This window comes from Dipodomys merriami, unplaced genomic scaffold (genome assembly GCF_024711535.1).
Source record: "Dipodomys merriami isolate MVZ:Mamm:240054 unplaced genomic scaffold, mDipMer1.0.p SCAF_4, whole genome shotgun sequence".
Lineage (NCBI taxonomy): Eukaryota > Metazoa > Chordata > Mammalia > Rodentia > Heteromyidae > Dipodomys > Dipodomys merriami.
The window spans coordinates 63,136,772-63,157,263 of NW_027205603.1; the positions used below are offsets into that span (position 1 = coordinate 63,136,772).

The following is a 20,492-nucleotide window of genomic DNA, read 5'->3' on the forward strand; positions in this document are numbered from 1 at the left end:
AGATCCACATGGCTTACCTCCTCTTTTTCTCTGGATTTTATTAGTAATTAATTAAGTAACTAGTGTGTTTATTTATTTATTGCCGGTCCTAGGCCTGGGCACTGTCCCTGAGCTTGTTTTGCTTATGGAGAGTGCTCTACCACTTGAGCCACAACACCACTTCTGGCTTTTTTTGAGTAGTTTATTAGAGATAAGAGTCTCATGGACTTTCCTGCCTAGGCTGGCTTTGAACCACAATCTTTAGATCTCAGCCTCCTGAGTAGCTAGGATTACAGGTATGAGCCACTGGCACTTGGCTCAGTGGTGTTTTTCATTGTTGTTGTTGTTTTATTTTTTTATTTGCTTGGTTTTTGTTTGTTTGTTTGGTACTAGGGATGAACCCAGAGCCTCCTGAGCTCTACCCTCAGCAACTGGGGTTTATCTCCTATTTATTTTTGTAAGCTTAATAGATATATGTGCTTTGTAATCATGTTAATTTGCATTTCTTTAACTTTGGATTACAGTTGTTTATATATCTTTTTTTTTCTCTTCTTTCTTTTTTTTGGGGGGGGGAGGGGGTCCAGTCGTGGGGCCTGAACTCTGGGCCTGGGCACTGTCCCTCAGCTCTTCAGCTCAAGGCGAGCACTCTACCTCTTGAGCCACAGCGCTACTTCCAGTTTTCTAGAGGTTTATTGGAGATAAGAGTCTCATGGACTTTCCTGCCCGGGCTGGCTTTGAACCTTGATCTTCATATCTCAGTCTCTTCAGTAGCTAGGATTTTAGGTGTGAGACACTGGTGCCCAGCTGTTTATATATTCTTGACTTTATATTCTTCAGACAGTTGCTTTTTTTTTTTCAGGGACCTTGAGTTCATATTCATTTATCCATACTTTTATTATTTTTTTTATTGTGAAAATACTGTACAGAGGGGTTACAATTACATGGGCAAGGTAATGAGTACATTTCTTATTAAGCGTTGTTGCCTCCTCCTTTGTTTCCCCTTCCCAGCCCCCCCCCACATAACACCCCACTACTCCCCCACCCCCTACCCCCCAGCCTTAATTGTAAAGTTTGTTTTTCGACATAACAACTTGTACATTTCATTGTTGCAATGGGTCCACCTGTATCCCTATTTAAACAATTTGTTTTTTCCCTTCCCCTACACAAATTATACCAACATCAAATACAGTGAAAACAGGGGTTATGCTGTGGGGGAGGGACATACAAAGCAAAACATTTATCCATACTTTTGAGGGTGCAATAATATTAATAGTGCGTAAGAGTACTTCCATACTTCCAGAATCCTTTTGTCTCTGTGTTACTAATTGCACATTGATTATGTTTTTTTCTGCAGCTGTGGACTACTGTGCCTCGGAAAACCATGGGTGTGAACATGAATGTGTAAATGCTGATAACTCCTACTTGTGCCGCTGCCGCCAAGGATTTGCTCTTAATACAGATAAAAAGTCCTGCACAAGTAAGTGGCACATGTGCATGCACTCAGGGGCGTACACACAAACACACATATGCGCACGTCTGTGTGTGTGTGTGTGTGTGTGTGTGTGTGTGTGTGTGTGTGCACATTTAGGACTGGCACTAGGGGAATGTGGCTATGGAAATCCCAGGCAGATTAGCTTAGCATTATGTCACAGAGATCTGATACCTTCTGCTCCCCTTCCTTCTGTATCAGGGCTTTCTAAGTAGCCCTAAAACCGCAGCCTACGCTGATTCAACATCACTGAACCAGATATTTGATGAAAGAATCACTGTTGGAGACCACATGTGGGCAGCTTCTTCCAGTAGCCACTGAGCTGAGTGTGCTGACTGTCAGACCACTTTCCTTCCTGCTGCTGGCTGTCATTTTTAACCTGGCCTGAGGAGTATTTTCACTGAAGCTTTGTGGCTTGAGGTCTCCAACTCTGACTGCACAAGGAACAGAAAATTGCTGAGCCCAAAAGAACTGAATGTGGTTTCCTTCAAGGAGAAGGGGTAAAAAGAGGTAGATGGCATGTTGCAGTAAATGATTTGATTTTGGTTTAACTGAAGGCCTGTGTGCTGTCCCTGGCCTTTTTCTTTGCTCAGGGCTAGCACTCTACCCCTTGAGCCCCAGCTCTATTTCTTGCTTTTTTTGTTGTTGTTGTTGCTTATGTGGAGATAAGAGTCTCATGGACTTTCCTGCCCAAGCTGGCCTTGTATTGCAATCCTCAGATCTTAGCCTCCTGAGTAGCTAGGATTATAGGCGGGAGCCGCCAGTGCACAGCTGAGTTTTTTTTTTTTTTCTATTTGATCTTAACTATACATATAAAGACCAAAATTAATTTTAGTTTATAAAATTGGAGCATGAAAATCTACACATTAAAGGTGATTACTGGTTTTACACGAGGACATCAAGCATGCTTTTAAAAATATACAAGTGTGCAGGAGCGTGTTGGGAGCTGTGTGTGGGTTCCTGCTCTGCCTCAGGCAGAGCTTATTCTTTAGCTATTGGGGCCCATGGTTCTAAGAAAGTAAGGTTTTTATAGCAATGTTGAATAAGATAAAGCATCTCAAATATACATTGATGAAAAACAGGATTTGGATTCACAAAAACTGTATGTGCCTTCATTCTTTTAAAAATTCATCCTTTAAAAAATAAAATTGAGGGCTGTGAATGTGGCTTGGTGGTAGAGTGCTTGCCCAGCATGCATGAAGCCCTGGGTTCAATTCCTCAGTACCACATACATAGAAAAAGCTGAAAGTGGCACTGTAGCTCCAGTGCTAGAGTGCTAGCCTTGAGCAGAAGAAGCTCAGGGACAGTGCCCAGGCCTTAGTGCAAGCCCCAGGACTGGCAAGAAATAAAATAAATAAAATTAATCTATTATATGAAGCAGGATACAGTTATGGACTTTTTTTTGGGGGGGGGAGTTGTGGGCTTTAGCTGTGGGCCTGGACTCAAGGTGAGAGCTCTAACACTTAGCCACAGCACCACTTCAAGTTCTCTGGTGGTTTATTGGAGGTAAGAGTCTCACAGGCTTTCCTGCCCTGGCTGGATTTGAACTCAGTCTCCTGAGTAGCTGGGATTACAAGCCACTGGTGCCCGGCTTACAGACTTTTTTTTTTTTTAAAGAGTGAGCTTATAAGACACAAACTTATCTCTTATACATTAATTTCTTAATATCAACAGCATATAAATGCCAGAGCTGGAAGCAGGTGCTGTATGTTAAGACTAAAGGGTGTAATTAGCCAAAAGCACACACATATCTGGAGCCTCAACTGTGAGCTAGTAGAAATGAAGGGAGCAAAGTCCCTGGGGCAAAGGCCTTGGCTGGATCTTGAAGGAGGAGACATTCGCTTGCAAGGAAGAATGAGGTGAGACTTCTGGAGAAGGAGAGACACGCCAGATAGGAGCCAGAGGGGGAGTTTAGTTCGCTGTGCCCAGCACGTAACTGGTTCGTGGTTGTCTGGTTTGTGGATGGAGAGACTAGGCGCATGTGTGGACAGCTCTGTTCCCAGCCTCCCTTCCCTCTGAACACTGTGAACGATGAGACAGCAGCCTGGCTTGGCTGTGGCCGGGGCTCTGTGGTTGTTGAGCTGATGAGCCAGATCTCCCTGCCAAGACAGACCTTGTGCTCTCATGTCAAATCCCACCACCTATGCCTTTCCCTGAGTGATCCTGGACAAGTTATTTTATGCCTGAGTTTCCCCAATTATAAACAATAACACTCTCTACAGCATTGCCTAGTTATCTAAATGAGGTAATTCATAGAAAACATTTGGCAAACTGCCTGGTACTAAGTAAGTTCTTGTTTTTTCTTAAGAAAAAGATACTGGCTTTAAAGACTTTTAGTCTTTATTGAACATATGCCACATGCTGGGCTAAGCTTGCTGATGCATACAATATTCAAGACATAGTCATGTGATGGCCCACAGTGTGATAGCAATTAAGGGCAGGAGACAAGTCAGACGAGAAGAGGTAGAAGTCCCGCCTCAGTGAAGTAAGGAATGAAGGGAAGCACCATGCTGTCCAGTCTATAGGAGCCAGTCCCTGATTTCCAACCCCAGGTCTATTTCCTAGATCTACACCATCTCCTTCCACTGTGGCCCAGTGTCTCCTATCCATGAATTCCTTGTGTAGTACAGAATTCCAAATCTGAAGATGCTGTAGGCAAGGAGGAACTCTGAGTCCTGGAGTTCGATGGTGGAAGTAGATACAGCGGCACAAGGCCCAGGAGAGGAGGTTTGGCTGGGAGTCAGGCCAGGACTCCTCCAGCTGGGAGGGCTCACCAGCTGGGCTGGGTGCCAGTAGTTCAGCTATCTTTGGGCCCTGTCAGAATCTGGCTGCCCCCACTGCATGGGCCGAGCAGAGTGCAGGGAAAGCTGAGGGGTCTGGGTCGGTAGCTCCTCCCCTAGAAGGAATGCCTTCCCCTGGTACCAGGGCGGGCAGAAAGGAGCCAGACCTGGAAGTAAGCTGACAAGAGACCAGATGCTCTACATACATAGAAAGTTGTGAGAGAGGAAGTAAGGCAAGAACTGAGGCACTCAAATATTGTGAATTAGTGGCAGGGGTGAGAAAAAGAGCTGAGAAATAACCATGATGCTGGTGGCTCATACCTATAGTTCGAACTACACAGGAGGCTGAGGTCTGAGGATTGAAGTTTGAAGCCAGCCTAGGCAGGAAAGTCCATGAGATTCTTATCTCCAATTAATCACTAAAAAGTTGGATGTGGAGCTGTGGCTCAAGTGGTAGCATGCCAGGCTTGAGAGAGAAAGCTAAGGGACAGTGCCCAGACCCTGAATTCAAACTCCAGAAAAAAAAAAAAAGAACTGAAAATTAGCTGAGTACTGTGGCTCACATCTGTAATCCTAGCTATTCTGGCTGAGTACTGTGGCTCACATCTGTAATCCTAGCTATTCAGGTAGCTGAGATCTGAGGATCCTGATTTGAAGCCAGCCTGCAGAGAAAAGTCTATGAGACTCTTATTGCCAATTACCCAACAAAAAGCTAGAAATGGAGCTGTGGTTCAGGTAGCAGATCACCAGCTTTGAGTGAAAAAGACAAATGATAGTACAAGGCTCTAAGTTCAAGCCCTATACTGGCAAAAAGAAAAAATATTTTAAAAAGTAAGTCATAGAAATGGAGGAACAAAAAGGTGAACAAATGCAGTAATGGTATTCACTAGACACTATGTTGAAAATGAACTCTGTAATTTGTGAGTGGGAACAGGAGGGGAAAACTGGGGGAGTTGGGGGAGAGGGATGACACTGTCCAAAAAGAAATGTACTCTTTACTTGACTTAAGTAACTGTAACCCCTTTGTATATTATCTTTATAATAACAAGAAAAAAGTTGCAGCTCAAACAAATTTAATTAATTATTAAAGAAAGAAAGCTGGAAGAAAGAAAGAAAGAAAGAAAGAAAGAAAGAAAGAAAGAAAGAAAGAAAGAAAGAAAGAAAGAAAGAAAGAAAGAAAAAGAAAGGAAGGAAGGAAGGAAGGAAGGAAGGAAGGAAGGAAGGAAGGAAGGAAGGAAGGAAAGAAGGAAGGAAGGAAAGAAGGAAAGAAGGAAGGAAAGAAGGAAGGAAGGCAAGCAAGCAAGCTGGGTGCCAGTGGCTCATACCTGTTATCCTAGCTACTCAAGAGGCTAAGGTATGAGGATCCCAGTTTGAAGTCAGCCTGGACAGGAAAGTCCATTAGACTCACTATCTCCAATTAACCACTAAAACAAACACCCCCCTTGAAAAACAAACAAAACCCAGAAGTAGAGCTGGCTGAAGTGGTAGAGTGCTAGCCTTGAGCAAAAAAGCTCAGGGACAGCACCCTAGGCCATGAATTCAAGCCTCAGACCAGGCAGAAAAAAAAAAAAAAAAGAAAAAAGAGAGAGAGAGGAAGGCAAGGAGGGAGGGAGGAGAGGAGGGAGGAAAGGAATGAAGGAAGGGAAAAAAGGAGCAAGAGAGGGAGGGGAAAACAAACTGAGAAATAGGAACTTTTCCCAGGCACAGAGTTCAAGCCCCGTACCTAACCAAAAAAGGGGACTTTTGTTTTGTTTTGTTAGTCGTGGGGCTTGAACTCTAGGCCTGGGCTCTGTCCCTCAGCTCTTCAGCTCAAGGCAAGCGCTCTACCACTTGAGCCACAGTGCCACTTCTGGTTTTCTGGTTGTTTATTGGAGATAAGAGTCTCATGAACTTTCCTGCCCTGGCTGGCTTTAAACCGAGATCCTCAGATCTCAGCCTCCTGAGTAGTAAGGATTACAGGTGTGAGCCACCAGCGCCTGGCTTAAAAAGGGACTTTTGACAAGGACAGAAGCACGGGGTGGAGATGGAAGCTGAGAACCACAGAGCCTCCCTGTTAGCAATTACCAAGACAGTACAACTTGCAGCCAAGGCAGCCCGCCCACTGTTAACATGTTGAAGCCCTTGCCTTTTTTTTGTCCCATTTCTTATACACTTCCAAAAAAATAATTTAAAAGACACTCCGTTCCTTACAGTTCATTCTCAATGCTTAACCAAAAGTATATTTGAAAGCTAATCCCATTAAGAATTGTGTAATTATTATCTGAAAGGGTCAGTGGAATAAGTCAAACATGATTAATTTACAATTAGGCCCAAATGTACATAATTGAGCTCTATGGGTCTAAGTGAGTAATATAATTTAAAATATATAAGTGTTATTTTTTTAAATGCATCTTTTTGTCATTATCAGGTAGTTGTACAAAGGGGTTAGAGTTCCCTAAGTTGGGTTATGAGTACAGTGTTTCTTGATCAATGTCACCCCTACATTTCTCTTCCTCCAGTTTCCCTCTCCTGTCCCTACCCTCAATTACATAGTTCATCTTTTATAACAATATATGTTGAATATAATGAACTACATTTGTTCACCCTTCCTCCCTTCCATCCATTCCTATTACCCCTTCCTTCCCCACCAATAAACATGTTTCAGCTTTCTGGTGTTCATTTGGTAAACAGTACATTAGTTGTTCAGAGGAGTTACATCTTTGGCTTCCTGCTAAAGCCATCTGTCCAACCCAGTGTGAACATTTTCTAGAGGGAGGAGGGAAGCATATGGCTGCCATCAGCTCTCCAAGTGTTTGTGAGATTTTTTTCACTGAGCTAAAGATCTGTACCATGAAACTCTTTTAAGTATACAGTTCATCGGCAGTAAGTACCAGCCCCTTGTTAGACAGCCATCACCTCCATCCATCTTGGAACTTTTTACATCATCCCAAACAGAACCCCTGACCTTATTATTCCAACTCCCTTTTCCCTGACATCTACACACATGCCAGTCCCTGGCAACCCTCCTCCTTTTTCTGTGTCTGTGAATTTGACTATCGTAGAGTAATTCATATAAACAGAAGTTACAGTATTTGCCCTTTTGTGACTGCCTCCAGGGTTCATCAGTATTGCAGCATGTGGCAGAATTTCCTTCTTTAAGGCTAACTGGTATTTCATGTTATATGTATGGCACATTTGCTTTATCCATGGACATTTTACTTACAAGTAGTCTTGGCTGTTAGTAATGCTACTATGAACACAGGCAGCAAATATCTATTCAGGGGCCTGTGTTCAGGTCTTTGGGGTTTATACCTACAAGTAGAAATCTGGATCCATATGGTTCCAAGACTTTTACTCTCAAGCCAAGCCTCAGAAAGAATACTTTTAGGTGTTCAGGATTTTTTTGTATTAGAAATGTAGAGAGGCCTTAATCCACTGCATAGACATAAAGGAGACCATGAATCATTTTTTCTGTGTATACATTTTTATTGATATGATAAAGGTGATGCACAGAGGGCTACGGTTAACATGAGTCAAGTAGAGAATACATTTCTTTTTGGACAGTGTCACACTTTCCCTCACTGTCTCCCAGTCTTTCCCTCCTGTCCCCACCCACAAGTTGTAGAGTTCATTTTCAGCAGTGTCTAGTGAGTGCCACAGCTGCATTTGTTCACCCCTTGTCCCTCTATTTCTGTGGAGACTGATAGAAAATGCTTATAAGATAGAAAATACTATTTATGTCAGCAAAGTGCACTAAGGACTTTAAAAATAGGAGTTTTTAAAGTCAGAATATTTGTGTCTTTCTATCCCATGTCTTCTAATTTTTTTACTTTTATCAATTATGGGGCTGGAACTCAGGGCCTGGACACTGTCCCTAAGCTCCTTTGGTCCAGGCTAGCACTCTACCACTTTGACCTACAGCACCACTTCTGGTTTTCTGGTGGTTAATTAGAGATAAGTCTCATGGACTTTCCTGCCTGGGCTGGCTTTGAACTGTGATCCTCAGATCTCAGCCTTAGCTAGGATTATAAGCATGAGCCACTAGTATCTGGCTATACTTTCTAATTTTTAGGATATGATTTTATATTTCACTGTTTGCTTGGTATGTGAGGAACTTCAGTGGCTTACAGTTTGATTTAGGGAAGGTTTAATCATCTTAATTGGCCTAAGTCTTATGGAACCTTAATGCTCTCTTCTCAGCCTGTAGACTAGCAGGCGCCATCCAATTTTCATTTTAGTGGCTCTTGCGGGAACCAAAACAAAGACAGCATGTTCACAGATTTGTTTGTTGCATAAACATTTTGCAAGGCATCGAAAAGATGTTCTTTCAGGGAGACAGCGTCCCTGTACAAGTAAATAAATAGCTTTTTTTCAAACATCTCTTCCTGGTCTAAGTCTCTCTTTTTTTTTAGGGGAGGGGGGCGTTATCCTAGGACTTGAACTCTGGGTCTGGGCACTATCCTTGAACTCTTTTTGCTCAGGGCTAGTGCTCTTCCACTTGAGACACAGCTTCATTTCACGCTTTTTTGGTGGTTCATCAAAAAGAGAATCGCACAGGCTTTCCTGCTTGGATTGGCTTTGAACTTTGATCTTCATACCTCAGCCTCCTGAGTAGCTAGGATTACAGGCATGAGCCACTGGCACTTGCTATGGCCTCAGTCTTTGAGGCAGACATTCTACCCACTTAGGAGATAATGAAGACAGGACATCCTTATGTTAGCTGTATTGCTTTGTGTTCTTATGTTCTCTTTTCTTTCTTTCTTTCCTTCCAGAGATAGACCACTGTGCCTCTCCTGGTCACGGATGCCAGCATGAATGCGTCAACACTGACAATTCCTATGCCTGCCGCTGTCTGAAAGGCTTTACCCTGAATCCAGACAAGAAAACCTGCAGGAGTAAGTTTTATAGGCTGGTGGAAAGGGGCTTGTTCCACCAAATGTTCCTCAATTTACTTTTCCTCTCCTGAGAAGTCTTAAGCAAATTGCCCTTGTGCTCAGCATTTGTGTTTACTAACGTTGTTCTGCTCTTTGTTTTGACTTTGTTCACTATATACTATTGTGGGAACAGTTTTTAGAGATAGAATAGACTGGATCTGGCCATTGGATTTATTTAGCCAAGTGAGGGTCCAAATTAAGCCTTCTCCTGTTCCTTACCCCCAAGAAGTGGCTGGGTCCAGAGGTGAGCTACCAAACTAGCTACAAGATAAGACATTTGTTGGCTTCAAAGATGGGGGACAGGAGGTGTTTTGCAGCTCAGTCCGTGTGTGTGTGTGTGTGTGTGTGTGTGTGTGTGTGTGTGTGTGCGCGCTCATGCGTGCATGCATGCGCACGCGCGTGTGCCAATCCTGAGGCTTGAACTCAGGGCCTGGGCACTGTCTCTGAGCTTCTTTGAGCTTCTTTTCTTCAACGCTAGTACTCTACCACTTGAGCCACAGTGCCACTTCTGGCTTTTTCTAAGTAGTTTGTTGGAGATAAAGGTCTCACAACCTTTCCTTTCCTGGCTGGCTTTGAATTGCAATCCTCAGATCTTAGCCTACTAAATAGCTAGGATTACAGGTATAAGCCACCAGTGCCTTGCTGTCCTTTTTGAAAAAGAAGACTCTGACATCCCCAACACTCAAGAGGTACAGAGAATCAAATCTTGAGGGGCATGATAAACAAGGGGGGACACATCTACAATCTGGACCCCAAACCAGATCTCTTTAAACCAGGCTGTTCCTGAGACACACCACCCAGGAAGGGCTGCACAGACAGGGGCTGTCTTTTTCTTACCAGCAAACCATGGCCTGCTCAGAGTGCTTGGTGCATGGAGGTATTGCACATATTCTGAGTGGATGATGGATGGGTGAATGAGGAAACACGCATCCAGAGATCCTCATCCTGGAGAAATGGCTACTATAAAGTGAAATCCTCCATCTTGTTAGAAAGATGGCCTTTGTATGGCATGCAAGTTGTGAATTTTTTCAAAAAGCCTCTTTCCATGGTCAGTCTATTTTTTTTTTTTTTTTCGGTCGTGGGTCTTGAACTCAGGGCCTGGGCTCTGTCCTTCAGCTCTTCAGCTAAAGGCAAGCGCTCTACCACTTACGCCACACTTCTGGTTTTCTGAGTGGTTCATTGGAGATAAGAGATTCATGGCCTTTCTTGCCTGGGCTGGCTTTGAACTGCGATCCTCAGATCTCAGCCTCCTGAGCAGCTAGGATTACAGATGTGAGCCATCAGTGCACAGCCCATTCTTAATATATACTGAGTTTGTGGTGGTCTCCTGACTATGCCATCCATAGAAGTTTCTGGAACTTCTACTTAGAGATGGACACATTTTCCTATTCACTGCTTTTTCTAGTCCTTCCTGGTGAGGTATGCAGCAGTGTTGGGCTGGCAGGACTGTTTTCACAGCGTTCCCCATCTGCTTTTTCTAGAATACTGTGGGCTGTCTAGACCAGTCACAATCTTCACATAGCACTCATTCTAATAAGTGTTAGACCTTGTATGGTGGCAGATGGTTGCAATGCCCATATTTTGAAACTGAGTCTCTTCTAAAAGTTAATTCCAAGCATTAAATAGGAACTTTAATTGAGAGCATTAAAATGTGAGGACAATGAGAGGGAATATTTTTTCATGCAACCACAATGTGTTCCAGGGCCAGCTCTGGCTTGGCCACTCTCCTCTGGGCTGTTGTCACCTTTTTTGTAGAAGTGAGCATGTTGGGGATGGACTGAACCAGGGAAAATCAGTCTCAGATGGACCCAGATTTGTGGCTCCAGAGCTTTTATGTGGAGGTTATTTGCTGCTGGTTCAACTTAGACACGTATTATGGTTGTAAGCTTCCCATGTGTTACTGGTGGAGGGGAGGAAGGCAAGTGGACATTGGAGACCTGCATCTCTAGCCAATGGCCTAAGATTCCCCTGACCTCTGCCCTTCCCTCTTAACCCAGTCCTGGCAGGCACTTGGAGGAACAGAAGCCTCCAAGGCAGTGATTACCAGAGTTTGCCAGAGGTAAGGATGACAGTTCTACCACTTCCACTCGATCGATAAACTGGACCATTTATTTGTAGACTGGAACCAAAAGTCCCTAATACTCATTTGTGTCAATTCAGTGGGGAAGCTTTCATTAAGCCAGGTACCTTATTTTTTCCATCTAGGGAAAATAGAATTTGTTCCTAAAAGCCAGTGCCCTCTTCAGCCGTGTTCTCCCTGTCCCTCCTTGTTACATTTTTCCATGGTCTGGCTGCTGAGGCCAGCCTCTGAGAGCTACCCTGGCTGAATGGCTGTACCCTGTCAGCAGATCACAGAGACAACTGGAAACGGGGGTTGAAATCTAGGGTTTATAAGGTGGTGGCTGATGGCTCCTGTCTGTAATCCTAGCTACTCAAGAGGCTGAGATAGGAGGGTCATAGCTCAAAGCTAGCCTAGGCAGTAAAGTCCATGAGACTCTTAGCTCTAATTAACCACCAAAAAGCTGGAAGTAGAGTTGTGGCTCAAGTGGTAGCATGCTAGCCTTGAACCAGAGAAGCTCAGGGATAATGCCCAGGCCCTGAGTTCAAGTCTCAATACCAACACACACACACACACACACACACACACACACACACACACTCACACACACACACACACACACACTCTCTCTCTCTCTCTCTCTCACACACACACACACACACACACACACACACAGCTGGAGGTTTGTGATCAGGAGCTTGAGCTCTTTCCAGTGATCTGAGCATTGCAGATGTTGAGCTCAGGATACAGCCATTTGTATGTAGCAGGAGGCTGGTGGATATGGGCCATTTTTAAGTCTAATAAGAAGTTGGTATTTCAAAGGAACCTGATGGCATCTGATTAAACTGGAAACTAGTTGAAGGCAGAATTGTACTGAAGAAAAATGAAGCATAGAAATCAGGCTGGCAATGGGCTGGGAATGTGGCTTAGTGGTAGAGTGATTGCCTAGCATGCATGAAGCCCTAGGTTCAATTCCTCACTACCACATAAACAGAGAAAGCCAGAAGTGGCACTGTGGCTCAAGTGGTAGATTGCTAGCCTTAAGCACAGAGAGGCTCAGGGACAGTGCCCAGGCTCTGAGTTTAAGCCTCAGGACTGGCAAAAGAAAAAAAGGGAAAAAAAAAGAAAAGAAAAGGAAGGAAGGAGGAAAGAAAGAAAGAAAGAGAGAAGAGAAAGAAAGGAAGGAAGAAGAAAGAAAGAAAGAAAGAAAGAAAGAAAGGAAGGAAGGAAGGAAGGAAGGAAGGAAGGAAGGAAGGAAAGGAAAGACAGAAATTGGGATGGCTAAAGCAGGTGTGGGTGGCTCATGCCTGTAATCCAAGCTACTCAGGAGACTGAGGTGTGAGGTTCAAGGTTCAAAGCCAGCCTGGGCAGGAAAATCTGTGAAACTCTAATCTCCAATAAACTACCCCCAAAAAGCCAGAAGTGGCACTGTGGCTCAAAGTGGTAAAGTGCTAGCCTTGGACAAAAGAGCTCAGAGACAAAGCTTAGACCCTGAGTTCAAGCTTCACGACCATCAGAGAGAGGGGGAGGGAGGGAGGGAGAGAGGAAGAGAGAGAGGAGAGAGGGAGAGAAGGAGGGAGAGAGAGAGAGGAGGGAGAGGGAGGGAAGAAGAGAGAGAGAAAGAGAGACTGGGAGGGAGGGAGAGAGAGAGAGAAGGAGGGAGAGAGAGAGAGAGAGAGAGAGAAGGAAAGAGAGGGAAGGAGGGAGGGAGAGAGAGATAGAGAATTAGGCTGGCTGTCTAAGTGGACTCCAGAGATGAATCACATCTGGGCTGCTTTAGACTTGGGATTCTAGGTTCTGACACCATGATGGAGGTGCCAGTGTGAAGTTCCTAGGTTCGACTGAACCAGGAGATGTGAAATCTAGTCTGGACTGTGTCAGTCATATCAACTGTGTGTCAGCTGATTTCCACTTGTCTAGATTTTTTTTTCTTTTTCTTTTTGTGCTGGTATCTGGGCTTGAACTCAGGGCCTCTCACTCTCATTTGACTTTTGTGCTCAAGGCTGGCATTTTACTACTTGAGCCACAGCCCTTCCTTCAGCTCTTTACTGGTCTAATTAATGTTTGTTTGTTTTCCAGTTCTGGGGCTTGAACTCAAGGCCTGGGTACTGTTTCTGAACTTCTTTTGCTCAAGGCTAGCACTCTAGCACTTGAGCCACAGCGCCACTTCTGGCTTTTTCTATTTATATGGCACTGAGGAATTGAACCCAGGGCTTCATGCATGCTAGGCAAGCACTCTACCACTAAGTCACATTCCCAGCCCTGCTGGTCTAATTAGAACTAGGAATCTCACAGAGATTTTGAACCTTGATTCTCAGATCTCAGCTTCCTAAATAGGATTACAGGCGTTATCCACTAGTACCTAGCCTGGATTTCCATTTTCAAATGAAGGAACAGGACTTTCTTCTTCAACTGATTGTTTTGAATCTATCTAGTTTTTCTGGGACTTCTGCGCCATTCATACGACATCATAGCTTCCTGTTTGCACTCACTGATTGCCATGTTTTCAGTCTTCTTATTTAGGTTTCAACTCTTCTGTGAATTAGCACATATAAAGGCCATTTAAAATCTGGGCATGGTGGTGTACATTTATAATCCCAGCTAGGTAGGTACTCTACCATTTGAGCCATACTTTCAGGACTTTGTACTTTTGGTGTTTTGTTTTGTCAGTTGTGGGGCTTGAACTCTGGGCCTGGGCGCTGTCCCTCAGCTCTTCAGCTCCAGGCAAGTGCTCTACTACTTGAGCCACAGCACCATTTCTGGTTTTCTGGTGGATAATTGGAGATAAGAGTCTCATGATCCTCAGCCTCCTAAGTAGTTAGAATTACAGGTGTGAGCTACTGGCACCTGGCATTACTTTTATTATTTTTTTTTCAGATATTTTTTCAAAGTAATTTTTACCTTGGCTAGCCTGGAGCACAATCCTCCTACTTACCCATTCTCCCCATCCCCCACACTCACATACAGCTATCTGGGATTACAGAGTGAACCACCACACCTGACAGTTATTGAAATGGAGTCTTATTTCCTTTTTGCATGTATTGCCTTCAAACTTTTTGCTTGTGGATTTTTCTGATATCTACCTTCCAAGTAGCTGGAATTATAGGCGTAAGTCACCAGACCTGGCTTGGACCCTTCTTAATTCCCTTAAATAACTGGGTATTTTTCAAGATTGGCATCCTATTATGGGATGGTACTATCAGATGTCATTGCAGACAGAAGTTCCCTACATACCTTGAGGCTGCAGATCAGGTAAACTTGAGGAAGAGAGTGCTTGGATTTTTTTTTTTTAGTCATTCCATCTTTCTTGGAAGGCATGAACTGGGATGTGTGGCCCTTACCTCTTAGCTTTTCGCTAGTCAACACAGTCAGCACAACTCAATTCAGCTTCACCCTGGTCTTTGGCCATCAGAAGGGAATGGGAGCAGTACTGAAGCATCCAGATAGCATCGCGGACCTCAGGATCACTTTTAGTGCACCACCTTGTGTCTTGCAGAGTACTTACTTTCCAGATGTTACCTGAAGTTTACCTGCCTTCCCTTCCCCACTGAAAGACATTCTTGGAGGTCATGTAAACTCCACCTTTGCTGCCACTTGGGACAGCCTTCATTGCTCCTCCATGAGGCTTGTGGGGCCCTGCACTAAGCAGCCTCGGTCCTTGGGCCTTGTGCTCATTGCTCCTGGGTCTTTGTGCACTGCTCCCTTGGCCTTCCCCTCTCCAGGGACAGCTGTCCTGACATCTCAGGGTCACAGTGAGCAGTTCCTCTGTATGGCCAGCAATTACTTTTCTGAGTCTGTCTCCTCACTGTGCACAAACCCCTGAGAGCAGGGGCTGCGGTCTTATTTGCCCCACATATATCTAGCTCAGAGCCTGGCACTTGGCTGGTAAGTTAATAAGTGAATCAATTAACTAATTAATGATTGCTGCCTCAGAAACAGGACCCACCAACTCTTTCCTTACAGATGGTAGGAGCTGTCCTCCTGGGGGCGGGGTCCAAAATCTGAAGGAAGGTCTTTCTTACCTTAGGGATCAACTATTGCGCACTGAACAAACCAGGCTGTGAACACGAATGTGTCAACACAGAGGAGGGCTACTACTGTCGTTGCCGCCGTGGCTACACCCTGGATCCCAATGGCAAGACATGCAGCAGTGAGTGAGCCCTGGGGTGTGGGCATTGTGGAGAGTGGGGTCTGGTCTACCGATCATCTCCAGGCTCACTAGCAAACAGGCCCTTCTGAGTTTCCTGAGGGCCTGATAGACCAACAAAAATAAGCTTTCTATCTTCACTTTTATCATGTGGGTGGACTGTCAGAACTGCCTATTTCCTAGGTTGGGTTGTAAGCATTTACAAAAATCAATATATGCCAGTATGGTGGCACATGCCTGAAATTCCAGCACTTAGGAGGTTATGGTAGGAAGATCACAATTCTGAGATCAGCTTAGGCTATAAAGCAAGATCCTGTCTCAAAAAATTAAATAAAAAATAAATAAATAAATGAATAAATAAAAACTAAAAGAGCTGGGCACCAGCAGCTCATGCCTGGAATCCTAGCTAAATAGGAAGATGAGATCTGAAGATAGTGGTTCAAAGCTAGCCCAGGCAGGAAAGTCTGTAAGACTCTTATCTCCAATTAACCATCTGAAAGCTAGAAGTAGGCTTGTGGCTCAAGTAGTAGAGCATCGGCCTTGAATAAAATGCCCAGGGACAGCACCCATGCTCTTAGTTCAAGCCTTAGTACTAAAACAAAAACAAACAATATTCATGACATACTTAGAGCAGTGCTCTTAGGCATAGCACTCAATAAATGTTAATTACCATTATTAGCTACTAAAACACTTAGTAAGGCAGATGGACTTAAATTCAAACCTAAGCTCTGCCATATTGTATGTGTGACTCCTCCCAGCTTTGAATTCCCATCTTCTTTTGAAAGTGAAGAAGAGCCAGGCACTTGTGGCTCACGCCTATAATCCCAGCTACTCAGGAGAAGATCTGAGATCCAGGTTCAAAGCCAGCCCAGGCAGGAAACTCCATGAGACTCTTATCTCCAATAAGCTACCAGAGAACTGGAAGTGTCGTGTTGCTGTGGCTCAAGTGGTAGAGCACTAATCTTGAGATGAAGAGCTGAGGGACAGTGCCCAGGCTCAGAGTTCAAGCCCTACAACCGACAAGAAAAAAAAAAAAAGTGAAGAAGATGGTATCATAGATCCCATGGGCTGGCTGTGGGACTCATTTCAACCTGTTAGCCTAGTGCTAGAGTACTAGGATAAATATCCAGGCAAGTATAACAGTCTACATGGAAGGGCTTCAGCTGGGACCCAAGGCCCTCATGGAGAGAACTCAGGCTGGGCTGAGGGCAAAGCTGAGGAACCATAGGACTCTTTGTGGAGCCTTTTCTTTATTTTCTTGTGTCAGAGCCCCAACAAAGCTCCATTTGGTGATGTAAACGCAGGGGAACTTGCTGGCCTTGCCAGCTGGATACTTGTGGTGCTTTTTATGAGGCACAGTCTCCGTGGTGTGGGCCAGCAGGGTGGGAGCATGTTGGGCTGTGGTGGATCCTTGTGGCCCTGGCTTGCTGGAAGCTGGGTCAGTGACACAGCTCACGTAGAAGGACCCCTTTGTGTGGCTTTCCACCCAGCACGCCACACATCTGCTCCAGCCGTGAGGACAGAGATAGATTGTGAACCAGACAGTGCAGCTGTTGAGCATTTGGACCTGACCCTGCGAGGAAGGAAAGTTTCACCACTGATATATAAGGTACCAGGGCCAGCCTCAGGACTACTTGCTCTCCTTCCGTCCTCAGATGGAACACAGTGCCTTAGTTGGGCTTTTTAAGGACCAATCTCAGAGAAAGTTGGGGCAGAGGTCAGAGCTCTGATGGGCATTTGCCTCTGGGTGTTTCTGGGTTCAGAAGCCAGAGGGGAGCAGGAGCTCCTCCATTCAATGAGGAAGGGCCTACTGGCAAATAGATCTGGGCAAATCCTGTCTTTTCCAGAATTGCTCTGCTGTCTGACAGGGGTCCTGGGGCAGGCTGGACGTGACTTTGCAGACCCCTTCCCCCTCAGCCACCAAGTTGCCACAACTTGCCTGCTTTGCTCCCAGAATGCTTTGGGGAGCCTCAAAGACCTCAGAAGAGGGGACGCAAATCTCCGATTCCCTCTGAGACTTAGAAAACTCTTAGAAAGTATAAATCAAGTGGTTGGAGGCATGGCCAAAGAACAACAGTGTCAGATACTGAGTTTAAACTCTGGTCTTGGAACAAAAAGAAAGTGTAAACCAAGCCATTTTGGTGTAGGAGTCCTCAGGGAAAGCCAGGGCCTTCCATTGCCCTGCTCATAAATCCCGGGTGTGAACTTACCTGGGGTAACCACAGGCAGGTGGCTCATACCTGTAATCCTAGCTACTCAGGAGGCTGAGATTTGACAATCGCAGTTCAAAGGCAGCCTGGGCAGGAAAGTCCAGGAGACTTGTATCTCCAATAAACCACTCAGAGAACAGGAAGTAGCGCTGTGGCTCAAGTGGTAGAGGGCTAGCCTTGAGGGATAGTACCCAGGCCCAGATTTCAAGCCTCCCTGACTGAAAAAAACAAAAACAAACAAAATAACTGTTGAGTCACCCAATAGCCGTATGAGCTATCTACATTCTTATCCTGTTTAAACAGGAAATCTAGAGCATCAAACAAAAAATAAGACTATTTCTGGGGGTCCTAGAACTGGCAAATGGCAGAATCAGGATGTGAACATGGGCCCATGGCTCCTGAAGTCCTGCCAGTGTTTGGAGGAGCTGCATCCACCAGTGGAATCTTCCAGAAGGTGCTAGTCCAGGCCTTGCAGTGAAGAGGCTTACTTGGTGGGCCCCATACAAGGCCTTTAGTGTCTGTGCAGTCTCTAAGGATGCACTTTCTCCATCCAGGAAATCTGAGAGGCAGCCCATAGGGCTGTTCGTGGGAACTGTCTACCACCGCTCTGTGTTTGCTGGCCTTCAGCCCTGGCTACCCTGGGACCAGCTGTGAGGTGTTTGGGTGCCAGGATGGCCCACACAGGCAGCCCAGGCTTTGTTTGTTTTCTGACTCTGATTGTCCTGCTGATGAGAATTTTCTGAAATCACTTTCTCTTTTTTATTTTCCAATAGAAATGAAACTACACAATTCTTTCTTGCACTACTTGGTCATAATAATAGCCATGCATTAAATGGTTGCTGCCTGACAGCTACTTTTAGGAGGTTCTCACCATTGCCATCTGCATTTCTCCAGTCAGGAAATGATGGCACAGAGAAGCCAAGTGACTGCCCACTGTCCACAGCTAGGAAGTGGTAGGACTTTGATGACAGAGAACCCTCGCTCTTAAGCTCTGCCCCATTGCTGTACAGCTTGTCCTAAGTGCTATTCTTTTCCTGGGCCTCCTTTTCCTCTCTGAAATTGGAACCACACCTGCTCCCAACATCTCTCAACATGGAGACAGATGGAAGCATCTGTCTCGCCCAGAGTGCTGGTGTCATGATCACCCAGGACATTCCCCAGTCATTGCAGTTGTATATAAACTTCACTTTTCAAACAAGGATGTGTGGAGACAAACCAGCAAGACTGATTTTCAGAGAAGCTGGGGCATGGGATGGACTAGAACCTTCCTTTCCATTGGCTTATTTGGCCTCTGGGCAGGCTGGTGGGACATTCCCCTTCAGTCATCTTCATGCGTGTGTGTATGTGACCAACGCAGGGGTGGACCACTGTGCTCAGCAGGACCACGGCTGTGAACAGCTGTGCCTGAACACAGAGGATTCCTTTGTCTGCCAGTGCTCCGAGGGCTTCCTCATCAACGATGACCTCAAGACCTGCTCCCGTGAGTTCCCCTTGTACCTCTCTGGCCAGTAAACATTTGCAATGGTAGTAAAAATGTGAAGCCATTGCAGGGAAGAGCAGGTCAGGCCTGATCTTCTTTCCTCTGCTCTCTGCTCTGTCTGGGGAAAGGAGAGGGGGTTTCCCAAGGGTGGAAAACTATCGGTCACTTATCTTGCATCATCCTCCCCTGGAGCTCTCGCCGACAGTGGCCTGGGGATCTCACCTGGATTTTGGTTTTGCAGGAGTGGATTATTGCCTGCTCAGCAACCATGGTTGTGAATATTCTTGTGTCAACACGGACAAGTCCTTTGCCTGTCAGTGTCCGGAGGGACATGTGCTCCGCAGCGATGGGAAGACCTGTGCACGTGAGTCTCACTGCGGGTGAGGTCTGGTGACAAGTAGGACTTGGCACAGGTGCTCCAGGGGTGTGGGAGTGGCCACGTGCACCTGTCTGTGTCCTTTCTCTGGACATCGCTGAGCAGGGACAAGTGCCCAGGCCCAGAGTTCAAGCCCCAGAACCAGCAAACCAAAACACACTCTTAGCATGATCTGAAGTTTGAGTATGACTTGTCTTCTCTGAAATTCATGTTGAAAGTTGGTTACCATTATGGCTTTGTGACATGGAGCCCTTCGGAGGTGATGAGATTGTTAAGATAGAGCGGGTTAATTCTCAAGGGACTGATTAGTTATGAAGAGAGAATGGGTCGTGATTGTTATAAAGTGGGACAAGCCGCCCCTTTTCCTTGCCTTTCCATAGCCTGGTGCCCTTGCACTTATTCACCAGAGCATGAAGTAGAATCAGGTTCTCACAAACGTCTGAACTTTCTAGCTTCCAAAGCCATGGGCTTCTTATACCTGTCTTCTTTTTATATATACATATTTTTTCATTATAAAGATACTGTATAAAGAGGGGTTACAGTTACATGAATAAGGTAGTGAGTACATTTCCTATCGAGCATTGTCACCCCCTCCTTTGTTTTTCCCCTACCTGTCTTCTTTCTGATCTTCCTATCTGCAGCATTCAGCTCTTTAGCCACAGAACTAGACTAAGATGCTCTCGACACTCCCTCCAGCCAGCCAGCTTTGCACATGAAGAATAATGATGAATAATAATGAGGGCCCCTGGCTGACTGCTAATAGGTTACATGCCAGGCTAATAAGCAATCCAGGGACAGATGAGGAAGCTGCTTCAGCTCAGATTAAGGAAACAGCCTGAGCTTACCTGCTAGTAAGTGAGGATTCAAACTCTGCTCCGGGTGACTCCAGAATCAGTCCTGGGAGGCGGAGTGGCTCTTAAGGAATCCTTTGCCCACTCCTTCATCTCACAGCACACGGCCAAGTTGACATGATGTTGCTTGGGTACATGTTCTCTTGTAGTTCGTCTTAAAGCCTGTCTCCACTTGAATATATATGATTGGATGGTCTCAGGCCTGTAA

At 45.3% G+C, this 20,492-nt stretch overlaps 1 protein-coding gene across 2 annotated transcripts in view; it reads left to right on the top strand.

Annotated features, from left to right (window-relative positions):
• Positions 1-20,492, top strand: part of Matn2 (matrilin 2) — a 128,882-nt gene that overhangs the window by 84,198 nt on the left and 24,192 nt on the right. For both annotated transcript variants that reach the window (XM_069991115.1, XM_069991116.1), the window contains exons 6-10: positions 1,334-1,456; positions 9,000-9,122; positions 15,248-15,370; positions 18,935-19,057; positions 19,299-19,421. In XM_069991115.1, the coding sequence (XP_069847216.1) occupies positions 1,334-1,456; positions 9,000-9,122; positions 15,248-15,370; positions 18,935-19,057; positions 19,299-19,421 (615 nt within the window). The remainder of the gene's footprint in view (positions 1-1,333; positions 1,457-8,999; positions 9,123-15,247; positions 15,371-18,934; positions 19,058-19,298; positions 19,422-20,492) is intronic.